Here is a 13648-nt window from a genome sequence, read left to right as displayed (position 1 = left end):
TTGTGTGTGTGTGTGTGTGTGGCCAGCTCAGCCCACCAGGGGGCGCGGCTGGCTGGCATGTGGTGCTGGGGGATTGAACCGCAGTCCCTATGCTTTGTCAAGCTTGTTCCAAGTAGGTGCTTTAGACCACTGAGCCATCTCTCCAGCCCCTCTACCTTTATATAATTATTTTTCTTTCATATTCTGTAAGGACTTAAAGTTCAACATATCAATATCTGATGGAAAATACCTGTTCTATGATATGCCAAAATGTTTGATATTTCGACAGATAGGGTAAACCGAACTGCATATTATTGAGGTTAATAATTAGCTTCTTTTCTGGAGGGTTAACAACCTAAGTTAGCAGATCAAAATTTGGAGAAAAGGAAGGACTGCAGGGTCAGTCAACATTTTGGCCCTCGCCTTTCAAGGTCAGTGAAGACTCGGGACATAGGAGAACCTGTACTGTAACATCATGTCACTCAGTTGTGCTCCAAATTTTCTGATCAAGAAGATAATGGAGCCACAGAGGAATGTGATCGACGATGTAAAGTGAGCCTGGGGAGAGTCACATGGAGAGAAAAAACATTCTCTCAAGCTTTCACAGAGAGCAAATTGGTCAAGCAATGGCCATGACTCATCCTAATGGCTGACACTAACAGAGGATCTACAAAGTGCAGTACGGGGCTACAGGATAAATCCTGAGGGTACTTGACTGACCTTATCAGATACAAAAGTTACATTTCTTGTTATATAGGTCTTGCTTTATCTTGGTCTTAACCATCCAGCAGAAAAGTATAAAAACTAGGTATATAAAGTAAATCCGTTTTAATACGATGAGCTGTAAAAGGCTCAAGTCAATAACTCCTGAAGATAACCCACTAATATTATAGACTGCTAGAGAGTGTTAGATTGTTTAGTTGAATTCAAACACCTATAGTATTTAGATGCCAATAGAATATTCACATCTGCCAGGATTAAAAAAAAAAAAAAAAAAGATACAAAGGAAAGATCATTTTGTATTTATATATACAAAATAGTTAGGATAAATTTACAGCTACTTTTGCTTAATTCAATGAGAAAAAAGAGGTGTACTCACAGTGTTTGGACAAAATATCCTGTCTGCTTCTTGTACTATGGATAACCACTAAGAAGATAACAATGTACAATGTATTGATTATCAAAACCATCCTATTAATCAGCTGTGAAACTGTCTCATTCATATTTCTCAATAAAAAAAATTAAAAAAAAGAACAAAGTAAAGGGCTGGTTAGATGGCTCAGTGGTCTAAAGCACCTACTTAGAACAAGCTTAGCTTAGCAAAACACAGGGACCGCGGTTCAATCCCCCAGCACCACATGCCAGCCAGCCGCGCCCCCTGGTGGGCTGAGCTGGACACACACACACACACACACACACACACACACACACACACAAATAAAATAAAATAAATTTTAAAAAAAAAAGTAAAATTAAAAAAAATTTTTTTTTGAACATTATAGCTCCTAAGTCATCTCTGGGCCATAGGCACGTATGTAGGCGTAGCGCCTAGGAGTCCGTTTGGGTGTGCCTGTATGGGCTGCTTTTACCTACGGTGGAATCAGAGAACTAATTGTAAGAAGCGAGAATTGAAGATGTCAATTAGATAGATTGCGTGGGAAGTATTTGGGCCTAACAGAGCACGTCTGGTAAGCCGAAGTCTTGCATTTTGGTTGAACTTTGTCAGCAGAGTCTGTGTCCTCGTCTGAGCAGGTATCGTCTTGATGCAAATTAGATCTCTGGCTGACATTAGTTCCTCTTGGTTCAGGAACCTGTTCCACGTGCTCTTTCAGCACAGCAGCGGCCTTCACTGTTTGTATGGACTTGGAGACCGAGGACTCTGCTCTTCCTTTACCTCACTCCGACTCTGCTTGTGAGCAGGGCAGCCTTTTCTGCCCAGGGCAGGCTCTTCCGTGGTCTTCAGCAGGATCAGAGCCTCAGTGCCTGCCGCCATGATTCAGGAGTGGCCAGGCGCTGGGTGCCTCGTCTGAAAATAACTGACTGCTTCTAGTTGGTTCTCTTCTGTGTGCCTTTAAATGCAATCGATATTGTGCTTGATTTTACGTCAAAATTTCCCAAGGGTATTACTTTAAACATCGCTAGCTGAGTGTGGTGGTGCACACCTATAATCCCAGCACTTGGGAGGCTGAGGCGGGAGGATTGCTGTGAGCTGAGGCAAGCCGGGCTACATAGTGAGACCTCTCCAAAAACAAACAAAATAAAGCAAAACAAAATGTTGGCTTGTGTGGTGTAGTGGTACATGCCTATAATCCCAGTTACTCAGGAGGCTGAGGCAGAAAGATCATGAGTTTGAGACCAACCTGGGCAGTTAAGCAAGTTCCCAAAGTGGGCTTATATCTGAATCCACATGTTATCACCCTCCCATACTGGGGATTGAACTCTGGACCCTGCACTTGCCAGGCAAGCACTTACTCTACTGAGCTATCTCCCTGGCCCTGAAATAGGGTTTTTTTGTTTTGTTTTGTTTTTTAATGTATTTAGTACAGGGTCTATGGGGTCTCAGTACATAGATCAAACTCATAGTGATCCTCCTGCTTTCAGCCTCCCAACACTGGGATTACAGGTGGACATCACCACGTCTCGTTTGTGGCTCGGTGTGCCCTGGGGTGGAACTGGCACGGCACAGCACACGGGGGATCAAATCCCTGGCCAATGGGCCTGCCTAAGTAGGCTCTTTAGTCTGCTGAGCTATCTGGCCAGCCCTACTTTAAAAAAAAAAATAACTTCAGTCTAGGGAAGAAAATACTAAAAAAAGAAAAACACTTAAGTCATGGATTTTCTTGTCTTACAAGGCAAAGGAGGCTTTGCATAGGCCACCTTTACCTGTGGACCATGTGCTCAGAGGATCAGGAATCCCTGAAGACGCTATCTTTGTTCCACTGAGGGTCCCCAGAAGACCAGCCACTTTCTAGCTTTTATAGTTTTAGTTTTTCTTTTGTAGTTATTGTTTATTTGCAGTGCTGGGATCAAATTGTGGGCTTTACACGTGTGAAGCAAGTGTTCCCACTGCCTCTCCTGCCCAGCAGAAGCTTTGGAGATTTAAAACTCTCTGCATGTGTATAATGCTTTAGCGAGACTCAGCCAGTGCTAGCGCCATGTTCGTTGTTTATCAGTCCGTGACTGCTGTACAGAACGTTCCCAGCCTGGTGTGGAGCGGGTGCATGGACGGAGTGTCTCCTGCTCCCTTCTTCACCCGTTCTCCCTCTGTACTTCCTGCTCCTCTGACCCTCTCCCCCTCCAAGGAGGATCCACCTCCCTGCTTCCTGTTCCCTATCTTTCACTCTGCTCTTTGTTTATAGTTTGGGTTTCTCTCAGCCATCTGTTTCTGTGGCTGTGGCTCCGGCGCAGTTACAGATATGGATTCCCTGAAGAAGGTAAAAGCCTGCATGGGTGAGTGAGTGGCTGAGAATCTCACACAGCAGTGAAGGCTCTGAGAGCCAGACCAAAGCCGGGGGCTTTCAGGGCTTGGGGGTCGCATGCCGCAAGCAGTGGGTAAGGAAGAATTTCTGAAACGCTGGTGTTTGATCTGGGACATGGCTGGTGGCAAAGAGACACTGTGTAAAGCAGAGTAGGAAGCCATGAGGAGGTGGCGAAACTGTTGGGTTGGGGGGACAGAAAGCTGGCTGCTGGCAGGGGGCGGAGTAGGGGGACCTAGGAAGCAGGATCCAAGCTTTATGGGTGATGGTATGAGGAGTGTATTTTTTTTTTTTTTTTTTTCTGATGGCCACAGGAAGCATTTGAGGGACCAAGCAGATACAGATAACAGTTGCGTAAACATTCTGTTGAAATCCTAACTTGCTAGGGAGAGCGGGCTGTCGGGGCTGTTGGGGAGTAGGAATGACACGGGCAAGCAGCAGGAGGTGGCTGCCCAGGCCCGTGGGGGTCATGGGAGCTAACTCCAGCGGGGATTCCAGTTAGCTTTTGGAAGGGAGTGAGGTCCTAGGCTGGAGGGCAGACTGCTTGTGAGGTGTGAGAAGAACAAGGACCAGTTGTGTGACCTGGTCAGCTTTTAAGATGGCGTGTTCTCACTTGTCCGTATCGAGATTTGGGTGGATCAGACTCATGGGGAAGACTAGTCACTGCTTTGACACTGCTGTGTAGTGACATCGAAGAGGCAGTTGGATGTGAGATCTTGGTTCTCATGATGAAATTAAAACTCTTGAGAGCTGGTGGGATTTGTCTGGGATTACATAACTCAGTAGATTCAGAGCCAGGTTTACCCCCCTCCCGTTGCTTCATCTTGCTGTGTTGCCCAGGCTCTCTTTGAATTCCCAGGCTCAAGCAGTCCTCCTGCCTCAGCCTCCTGTGTATGTGGGACGTGTGTTCGTGCCAGGCCAGAGCCCAGATTCTCCGTTTCTTGGTATTTCCTCACCCTATTCTTGTACTTTTTTCTAGTTTCGTAGCCATTTTATGTGGAAAGAGTCCAGGCTCAGAGCCGCCAGACTTCATTAAAGCTTTGCTGCCACTGGGCTGTGATCCTTTTGCTTCTCTGATCCTCAGTTCGTGGCTGAGAAGGCAGAAAGCATAGTGACCTTGCTTAGCTCTTTGTTGGAGAATACGATGAGCGTGCTTCCGCTTGCGGAGAACCGCGCAACGGCAAGGGCTGGTTGCTGTGTTCTTATGCTGTACGTAAACGCAGTCCTAGGAGCGGGTGGATTTATTGACGCTGTTGATGGTTGCAGGTGAGAGCACAGAGCCGGGATAAGCAGATAGAAGAAAGGATGCTGTCCCACAGGCAAGATGACAACAACAGGCATTCAACCAGGCACCAGGTAGGGCCTTGTGACAGCTCTGGCCGCCCACAGGTGGAGATCTTTGTCGGGGCTCCTTCGCCCGTGACTGTCTCCGTTGGCCTGTCTGGGCCTCCTGTTTCCCAGAGTGCCTCCAGATAATTGCTCTTCCAGGCAGAAATTCAGAAAGATGATGGTTGTTTTCCAAGGTGTTTTCATAAAGCAAACGGTATCTCAGAAGTGGGGAATCAAGCTGTTTACAGTAATACCAAGAGTACACGGTGGTCTGATCACTTGAGAATCCGCACTTGCTGTCCCGTGTCCTCATCTCGTGCTCTTCTGCTCACCCATCCCAGCCGGCCCTCAGACCCTGTTCCCTTGGCTGCTGGCACACTTCCAAGGTCACCAGCAGCTGCTTCTCTCCTCCTGTGTGATCCAGGCAGCCACTGGTCTCTTCCTGCCTCTCAGAATATTCGGGGCATGAGATTGTGCTCCATCCCGTCTTTGTTCCCAAGGGCTTTGGTCTCCCTCTGGCTCTCTTCCTGCCTGGCACTCTGTCAGGCACCAAGCAGAGGACACTTTGTTTATGCTTCAAGGCCTTGCACAGCCCTTAGCTGAAGTAGGGCTTCTGCCCTGTTTTCTGCTGCTGTTGGTGACTCCACCTCAGTCTTGGTGTCAGCCTCACTTATGAAGCTTCTCATTAAGTGTCTGGCAGGCAGGTGGCTGGTAGAGGAAACAAGACGACGTGAGGGAGAAGTTGGGCTTTAGGGACAGACATGTGGACCAGAACACTGCTTCTCTGACTTGTCCTGGGCAGGTCAGCTGGCCTCCTTTAACTTGATTTTTTCGTTAACGAAATAAAACGTGGTGGTGGTGGGTGCAGAGGGTGCGGAGTGGATGTCGATAACCCTAGCACTTTGGGGAGCTGAAACAGGATTGCATTTGGGCAACTTAGCAAGACACTGTCTCAAAAAAATAAAGAGCTGGGGACGTAATTTAGTGCAAAGGTCCTGGGTTCCTGGGTTCAAATCCTGCCCCCCCCCCCAATACTGCAAAGGGAAGGGGGGAAAAATGAAAAATGCCTGTCTGCTGGGTGTGGGAGTACACACCTGAAATACTGGCACTGGGGAGCTGAGGCAGGAAGATTGCTTTGAGTTTGGGGCCAGCCAGGGCCGCACAGTGAGTTCAAGGATAGCCTGAATTACCTGTTGACATCCTGTCTCAAAAACAAAACCAAAACAGCGCCTAGCGGGCTAGGTTATCGCTATTGTGTGTAAGTGCTGTACCCAGTGTATGACAGGTAAGAAGCACTCTAAGTGCACGCACATCTAGTTCAGGTTCTGTTCTGTTTTTCTGTTTTAATTATTTTTGTATCAATGTCAACCAGTAGGCATTACTTCAAAAACAGTGTTCAATAAACGCTTCTTGCATTGAAATCATCTTTATTCTTTTTTTTTTTTTTGCAAAACCGGTGATTGAACTCAGACCGTTGCGCTTGCCAGGGAAGTGCTTATTCCACTGAGCCATCTCCCCGGCCCTTCTTTATTCTTATTGCTTTGGTGGAGGCTACTATTTTGGGGGGTTTGGGGTGGGGGTCTCACTAGATAGTACAGGCTGGCCTTGACCTCCCTGTCTAGCACAGGATGGCCTCTCAGTGATCCTCCTGCCTCAGCCTCCTGGGTGCTGGGATGACAGGAATGCACCACCACACCAGGCTGAGGAGTAACAGTTTTTAACCAGATTAAGAATATTAGGGGCTGGCGAGATGGCTCAGTGGTCTAAAGCACCTACTTGGAACAAGCTTAGCAAAGCCCAGGGACCGCGGTTCGATCCCCCAGCACCACATGCCAGCCAGCCGCGCCCCCTGGTGGGCTGAGCTGGCCACACACACACACACACACACACACACAATAAATAAATAAATGTTTTAAAAAAAAGAATATTAGCCTCAGCTAGGTGTGGTGGTGCACACTTGTCATCCCAGCATGCAGGAGGCTGAGGCAGGAGGATCATTGTGAATTTGAGGCCGGCCCGGGCTACAAAGTGAGACCCTGTCTCAAAAACCAAAAACTGTTATTCCTGAACCCATATTTAACTAGCAGTAAGGGTGCTTACGGAACCTAATTTGGAATTGTGAAATTACGATATGAGTCACAGTGTCACTGATGTTCTGGCTTTTTTTCCCCTTTAAAGCACTTTCCAGGCCTGGTGGCATGTGTTTGTAATCCTAGTGCTCTGGAGGGGCTAGGGCAGGAGGGATGCAGGTGAGTTCAGGGCCAACCCATGAGTTCAGGGCCAACCCAGGCTACACAGCAAGACTTTATCTCAAAAAAACCCAAAAAGGTTTTTTTTTTTTTTTTTCATCTTTAATTTTTATACTTTTGAAGCCTAAATTCACAGTGACTTAGTTTTCTGTGTAGCTGTCTCAGTGTTTTGTTTTTCCTTTTAGGCACCAACAGAGCGACAGCTGAGATATAAAGAGAAGGTGGCTGAACTTAGGAAGAAAAGAAATTCTGGACTGAGCAAAGAACAGAAAGAGAAATACATGGTGAGAAACGTTGGGGACCTAATCAGCAGGAGCTCGTGCCCTTGCATTTGCTTCTCTTGTTCTGGGCATCTTTCAGACTCACAGCTTGCTCCTGTCTCCAAGCGGCTAGGGGGCGAGGAGGCTGGAGACCGAGCCTGGCTGCTGGGAGAAGACGCAGGAGGCTCAGAGCAGCTGCCTGCAGTGTGCGCGCGTGCGTCTGCACGTCTGCACGAACCTGCTGTGGAGCTGGGCGCCGTGTGTTTCTGCACTGAGTTGTGTTCACCCGCCTTCTTTTAAAATTTTTAAACTTGAATTTTTGAAACAGTCTCTTAAAGTAGCTGAGTCGCTTGGGCGGAGCTGAATTGTGCTTCTCCCCCACCCCCAGCTCCCAGAGTGCTGGGGTCCTGGTGTGTTGCTGGGGTCCTGGTGTGTATTGCTGCATCCAGGTTGAAATTTGTATTTTTAAAACTTTGGCTGGAGCTGGGCGTGGTGGTACACAGCTGTAATCTCAGCATTGGAGGGGGCGTGCTGAGGCAGGAGGATTGTTGCAAGTTGGAGACCAGCCTGGGCTATAAAGTGAGCTCAAGGCCAGCCTGAACTGCATAGGGGAACCCTCTGTCTGTCTGTCTGTCTGTCTGTCTCTCTCTCTCTCTCTCTTTCTCTCTCTCTCTCTTTTAAGGAATTAAGGATTTATTTCGCTGACAGTTACTGGAGGTCTCATTGCATACTCAGCTGGTTCAAAGGCAGATTGTTTGGAGACTCCAGACATCCCCAGAATGGTTTCTGAATCCCTAGTCCTCAGGAGACTGAGGCAGGAGGATGGCCACGAATTGGAGGTCGGCCTGAGTTTCCTAGCTTAAAGCAGCTGTCATTGCATAGCAAGACATAGGAGCCTCCGTTGCTCCCTTTGCTCCGGAGAGAGGGTCAATGCCTTCCTCTTCCCGGCATGTCCTCTCTGCCCGAGGCGGCCTCGATCACAGCTCTCTCTTTTTAAATTTATTTACTTATTTATTTATTTATTTTTGCAGAACCGGGGATTGAACTCAGGCCCTTGCGCTTGCCAGGGAACCACTTATTCTACTGAGCCATCTCCCTGGCCCCTCTCTCTTTTTTTTTTCAAAAAAAAAAATTTTTTTTTTAATGTATTTGATATAGGGTCTCACTACACAGCTCGGACTTGTAGTAATCCTCCTGTTTACAGCCTTCCCAGCGCTGGGGTTATAGGCGTGCACCAACACACCTAGACTTCACAGCCTGTGGTGCTGGGGATCGAACCCTGGTTCCTGTGCTTGCCTAAATAGGTACTTAGTCTGTTGAGCTATATATTGCTGGCCCTTAGAGACCTTGTCTCAAAAAGACCAAAAAAACTTTTTTTTTTTTTTTTGGCTGGAGTGTGCCTATAATCCCAGCCTCCAGAGGCTGAGGCAGGGGGAGTAGAGTGAGTTAAACCTGGGCTCCCTAGTGACTGCAAGGTCAGCCTGAGTTGCTGTATAGTAAGACTGTCTCAAAAAGCAAGCCAAAAAGATCTTTTTCAACTCCCATGAAACTAGAAGAAATGAGTAATATAGTACTTAAAACCTAAGTCTTACGGAGGTGATGGTCCAAAACACAGGATCTGGAACCAGATTCAGAGCAAGCAGTGCGAACAGGGTTAAAGGTCAGGTGAAAGGCTTCTTGGGATGGTCGTGAATGTGTGGAATCTGGTTCTTCCGGGGCCAGCCCTGGGCTCTGCTGAGCTGTTTGCCTTCCCGGGGGAGGTGGGGCCAGAGCCCGGAGGGAAGGGCTAGAGTCAGAGTTAAAAGAGAAGTTCCTTGTCTGATTTCCTTCCTGGGAGCGGGTGCTTGCAGTGGCCGCCATGGTAAGATTTGCCGGTTAGTTACGACTGGATTATTTTTGTGCTTCTGATTCTCTTAGGACCTTTTTTTTAAAATAACAGTACAGACTTTTTCTTATGGACTTGGGTTGGAGTTCTGTTGTATTTTATTTATTTTTTCTTAATGGTTTTTTGAGATAGGGTCTCACTATGTAGCCCAGGCTGTTCTCAAAGTTTCTGTGATCCTCCTGACTCAGCCTCCCAAGTGCTGGGATTACAGACGTGTGTGCCACCACACCCGGCAGTTTTAAAAAAATTTTTTACTTTCATCTCCTTCCTTCCTCCTTCCCTTCCTCCTCTCCTCCCCTCCTCCCCTCCTCCCTTCCTCACTTCCTCCCTCACTCCCTTACTCCCTCCCTCCCGCCTGATTGGTTGGTTGGTCTAGAACAATTTTTATTGTAGTAAAATACACAAAACAAAGTTTACCACTTGAATCCCAGTTTTGTGTTTGTTTTTTGCTCTGTCTCCTTGCAAGTATCCGACTTAGGGTAGCTTGATGGAGTAGGAGTTTTGACTTTGTGGTGCTTGGTTCTGTTTTGTTTTTGCCCGTGTAGTCAAAGGACTGGAGGGCCGCACGGTGCTAGGCAGGCGCTCGGCTGCTGAACGGACGTCAGCCGGCATTTGGCCTGGGAACTTTCTGCCCTTTCCCAGGCAGCCTTAACTTCCTTGGTGAACAGGAAATCTCGTAAAAAATCTGCAGCGCACTGCTCAGCTCAGCTGCCTCTCCCACCTTCGGACTTTCCTTCTGGTCACGTCTTTAAACCCAGAGATGTAGAGAATGGTCAAGGGGCATTGCCAGATCTCGGGACTCGGATTTAGAGCGCCCCTGGGCTTGCTGTAGTTCATGTTACGCGTTTTGGAATGTCCTGCAAAGTTTTCTTAGGGGGAGATGGAGGCGTGCGTTGCGGTCCAGTTGTGCACTTAAGAGATAGAAGATGTCCCCTTACGGAGCTGCAGGGGCCTCTGGCGTGGGTAGCGGGCATCCTGTGGTGTCGGGCTACTGACTAGTCAGCTGCACGGACAAAGCGAGCAGCTCGCGGTCGTGGTAGGCACCCACAGGCGAAGGAACCGGGTGGCAGAGATGTCACGCTCACTCTGGGTGACTCTCTTAGGAACACCGGCAGACCTACGGGAACACTCGGGAGCCTCTCTTGGAAAACCTGACGAGCGAGTATGACTTGGATCTCTTCCGCCGAGCGCAAGCCCGCGCTTCAGAGGATTTGGTGAGCATCAGAAACCTCCTAAACTGAGGCCCCTTGTGGAAGGCATTTCGAATGACCAGGAAAAATGATTAGCAACCAGTTCGATGGGAATTAAATGTCCCTTGCTGCTTAAATCTCCTGCCCTTTTGAGGCTGTCCCTCCCTTTCCTGTTTGGAACAGATCACATTGTCTTCTTCCTATATTCTTGGGTTTTTTCTTTCTGGCCTCGCACCCCAACTGGAAATTGTGGTGGTGGTGGGGTCCTTTTGTCTCCTTGGCTAATTTGCAATTCTGAGAACCTGGGGGCTGGCAGGTGTCCTCCTTTGTCTCCGTAATAACCCAGCAGGACCCCCCAGCAGGACCCCCCTGTGGTAGGGTTTCCTTCTCAGTCTTTCAGTAGTTTCCCTAAAACAGTGGGAGCTTTACCTGTGCGTGCCATAGGTTTGCCACCACTGCCCTAAAACCTGGAATGTAATGGCAGAACAAATGAGGGGGGCTCTTGTCAGTTTGTGGTTTTTTTGTTTTTTTTTTTAAGTTTTTATTTATTTGAGAGCGAGAGAGAGAGACAGAGAGAGACAGAGAGTGAGTGTGTGTGTGTGTGTGTGGCCAGCTCAGCCCACCAGGGGGCGGGGCTGGCTGGCATGTGGTCTGGGGATCGAACCGCGGTCCCTGATGCTTTGCTAAGCTTGTTCTAAGTAGGTACTTTAGACCACTGAGCCATCTCTCCAGCCCCAGTTTGTGTTTTATTACTGCTTTTTGACATGACCTTCCGTGCCACGGAGTGCATGTTGCAGAGTTTTGTTCTGAACTTGTGGGCTTTGGCTTTTGTGAGTTAAACTCTGACGGGGACGAAGCCAGTTGTGGTGGCACTCGCCTGTGATGCCACCCTGGGAGGCTGAGGCAGGAGGATCACTGTGAGTTTGATGCCAGCCTGAACTGTATCTCAAAACAAAGCAAACAAACAAACAAAAAAAAACTTGGACAAATTTTACATGTCTTTCATTTACATTCAGCTCATACTTGCATTTGATTGCCTGGATAGAATTTTTTTTCATAGAGGGCTGGGGAGATGGCTCAGTGGAATGAGCGCTTCCCTGGCAAGCGCAAGGGCCTGAGTTCAATCCCCGGTTCCATCAAAAAATAAAATAAAAATAAATTTGGATCTAGAAAATTCTTTTGGTTAGGCTTATTGATGATTTTTTTTTTTTATTGGTGATTTAACAGATTACAGTGTGTTGAAGAAAAAAAAAATGTGTTGAAGAAAGTTTCATTTGTAAAGCGAGTCCCATCTCCAGCCCTGCTAGTCCCCTCCCACCCGCTTCAGATTCTCTCCTGTACTGGGTTGGCTGGCAGCTTGCAGGAGGCAGGGCTCGGCGGCGGCCCCCGGGCTGGCATGGCTGCTGCCGCACTGCTGGCTTTCTCCGAGAAGTCAGTGCCAGCCACCCTCACAGCGCCCTGCCATGTCACCCTTCCAAACCGCTCCTGTGGCCGGCTCACTGCCTGAGAGGCGCTGGACACCCACAAGTGTTCTTCCTTCTTAGGCTGCAGAATTAAATTGCCACCCACATTTCAAAACTTTTTTAAAGGGCCTACTATTTAATTTTAGAAGTGAGTATTGTCTGTGTTACTTGAGATTCACACAATTTCGTAAAACACTTCTGAGGCCAGGGCGTGGCATAAGTGCCTTTCTTTTTCTTTTTTTCTTTTTCGAGACAGCGTCTCCCTGTGCAGCTCAGGCTGGCCTTGGGCTCACTCTGTAGTCTAGGCTGGCCTTGAACTTGCAAGGATCCTCCTGCATCCGTCTCCCAAGTGCTGGGATTGCAGGTATGTGCCACCACTCCCCGAAAGGCACATTCTGAATTAATTTTTTACAGGTTTAGTTCTAGAGTGGTTGTGTTTGGTAGATTACCTTTCTCATCCAGTTTGGTTTAAGGCTGATACCAGGGGGAAAAACACATATTCTCGGCTTGTTCTGATGGGGCCGGCGGCCGGCTGGGGGTGGGCCCTGCGGGCCAGCGCCTCCCCTCTGCGTGCAGCCCTGTTAGCAGCGTGCGCCCGGCCGAGTCGGGCCGAGGTTTTCATCACCTTGGCAAGGTGAACTGCACTCAAGCTTATGACAGTCAATTTCTTTTTTAAGACAGTAAATCCTACTCTTCCTTTGACCTTTGATTTCTCTTGGCAATAGGAGAAGCTGAGGCTGCAAGGTCAGATTACAGAGGGGAGCAACATGATTAAAACCATTGCCTTTGGCCGCTATGAGCTTGACACTTGGTACCACTCTCCTTATCCTGAGGAGTACGCGCGGCTGGGTCGGCTCTACATGTGCGAGTTCTGCCTGAAGTACATGAAGAGCCAGACGATACTCCGCCGGCACATGGTGAGTTGGCTCCGTCCCTCTGCCTGGGCCGTGGTGGCCATGTTGTGGCATCTCAGGACTCGGGGCCACACAACAGCCTTCTAAGCAGCTCTCTGTGGTCACAGAAATGGGCGGAAGGCACAGGGCGTCATGTCCACCTTTCGGGACCAGGAGTTCAGCCTGACTGGTGCTGTGGGACAGCCGGAGCACTGGACGGACCTTGTCTGTGGCCTGTCAGGCGCCGCCCTGTTTGTTTCCCTGCCTTCTCAGAATCTGAATCGCCTCTGCCCGAGGGCTGTCAAGGCCCAGACTCCGCGGAAGTACAGGGTCGCTAGGCCGGGCAGGGCCACCTGGCTCACCTTCGGGTGCTGAGTACCCAAGTTCATGTGTGAGGGAGACCAGTGTGTGGCAGACTGCCACGAACAGCACATCCCTGGGTGCCTCAGTTGTTCACTCCTGTTGGTTTTTGAACACACTTAAGACAGTCTGACTTTCCTACTGATAAATGTACTTGCTAGATACTTTTTCAGCCATTTTTCTTTCCCTAGTTGTGGAATAAAAAGCTTTGTCTTAGGAGAATGTCTGCTGCGGAGTAGGGACAGTGAACACAGCACACAAGGCAGTAAAGACCCCTCTTTTTGAGACAGAATGCAGCTCAGGCTGGCTTTGAGCTCACTGTGTAGCCCAGCCTGGCCTCGAATTTGTGACATTCCTCCTGCCTCAGCCTCCTGAGTGTTGGGATTACAGGTGTATGTCACCACATAGACCCTGGATTGTGATTCTCGACAGAAAAGTCACAGAGAGGGCTGGCCAAATAGCTCATCAGATTAAAGAGCCTGCAAGCAGGCACAGGGCAAGGATTCCATTCCTGGGTCTGCTGAGCTGGCCCCACCCCAGGGGCTTGCTGAAATGGTGGACACT

The 13648-nt window shown here is 48.7% G+C and overlaps 1 protein-coding gene across 2 annotated transcripts in view; it reads left to right on the top strand.

The window, feature by feature from the left end:
- Positions 1–13648, top strand: part of Kat7 (lysine acetyltransferase 7) — a 36240-nt gene that overhangs the window by 14627 nt on the left and 7965 nt on the right. The window contains exons 5-8 of one of the 2 annotated variants that reach the window (XM_023718220.1): positions 4722–4811; positions 7219–7317; positions 10282–10392; positions 12557–12748. In XM_023718220.1, the coding sequence (XP_023573988.1) occupies positions 4722–4811; positions 7219–7317; positions 10282–10392; positions 12557–12748 (492 nt within the window). The remainder of the gene's footprint in view (positions 1–4721; positions 4812–7218; positions 7318–10281; positions 10393–12556; positions 12749–13648) is intronic. The other variant, XM_004633638.2, reaches the window with a different exon arrangement.

The sequence above is a fragment of the Octodon degus genome, unplaced genomic scaffold (assembly GCF_000260255.1).
Source record: "Octodon degus isolate 3935 unplaced genomic scaffold, OctDeg1.0 scaffold00056, whole genome shotgun sequence".
Classification (NCBI taxonomy): Eukaryota; Metazoa; Chordata; class Mammalia; order Rodentia; family Octodontidae; genus Octodon; species Octodon degus.
Note: the sequence above shows the minus strand (reverse complement) of the source record. Positions and strands in the feature narration are given on the sequence as shown.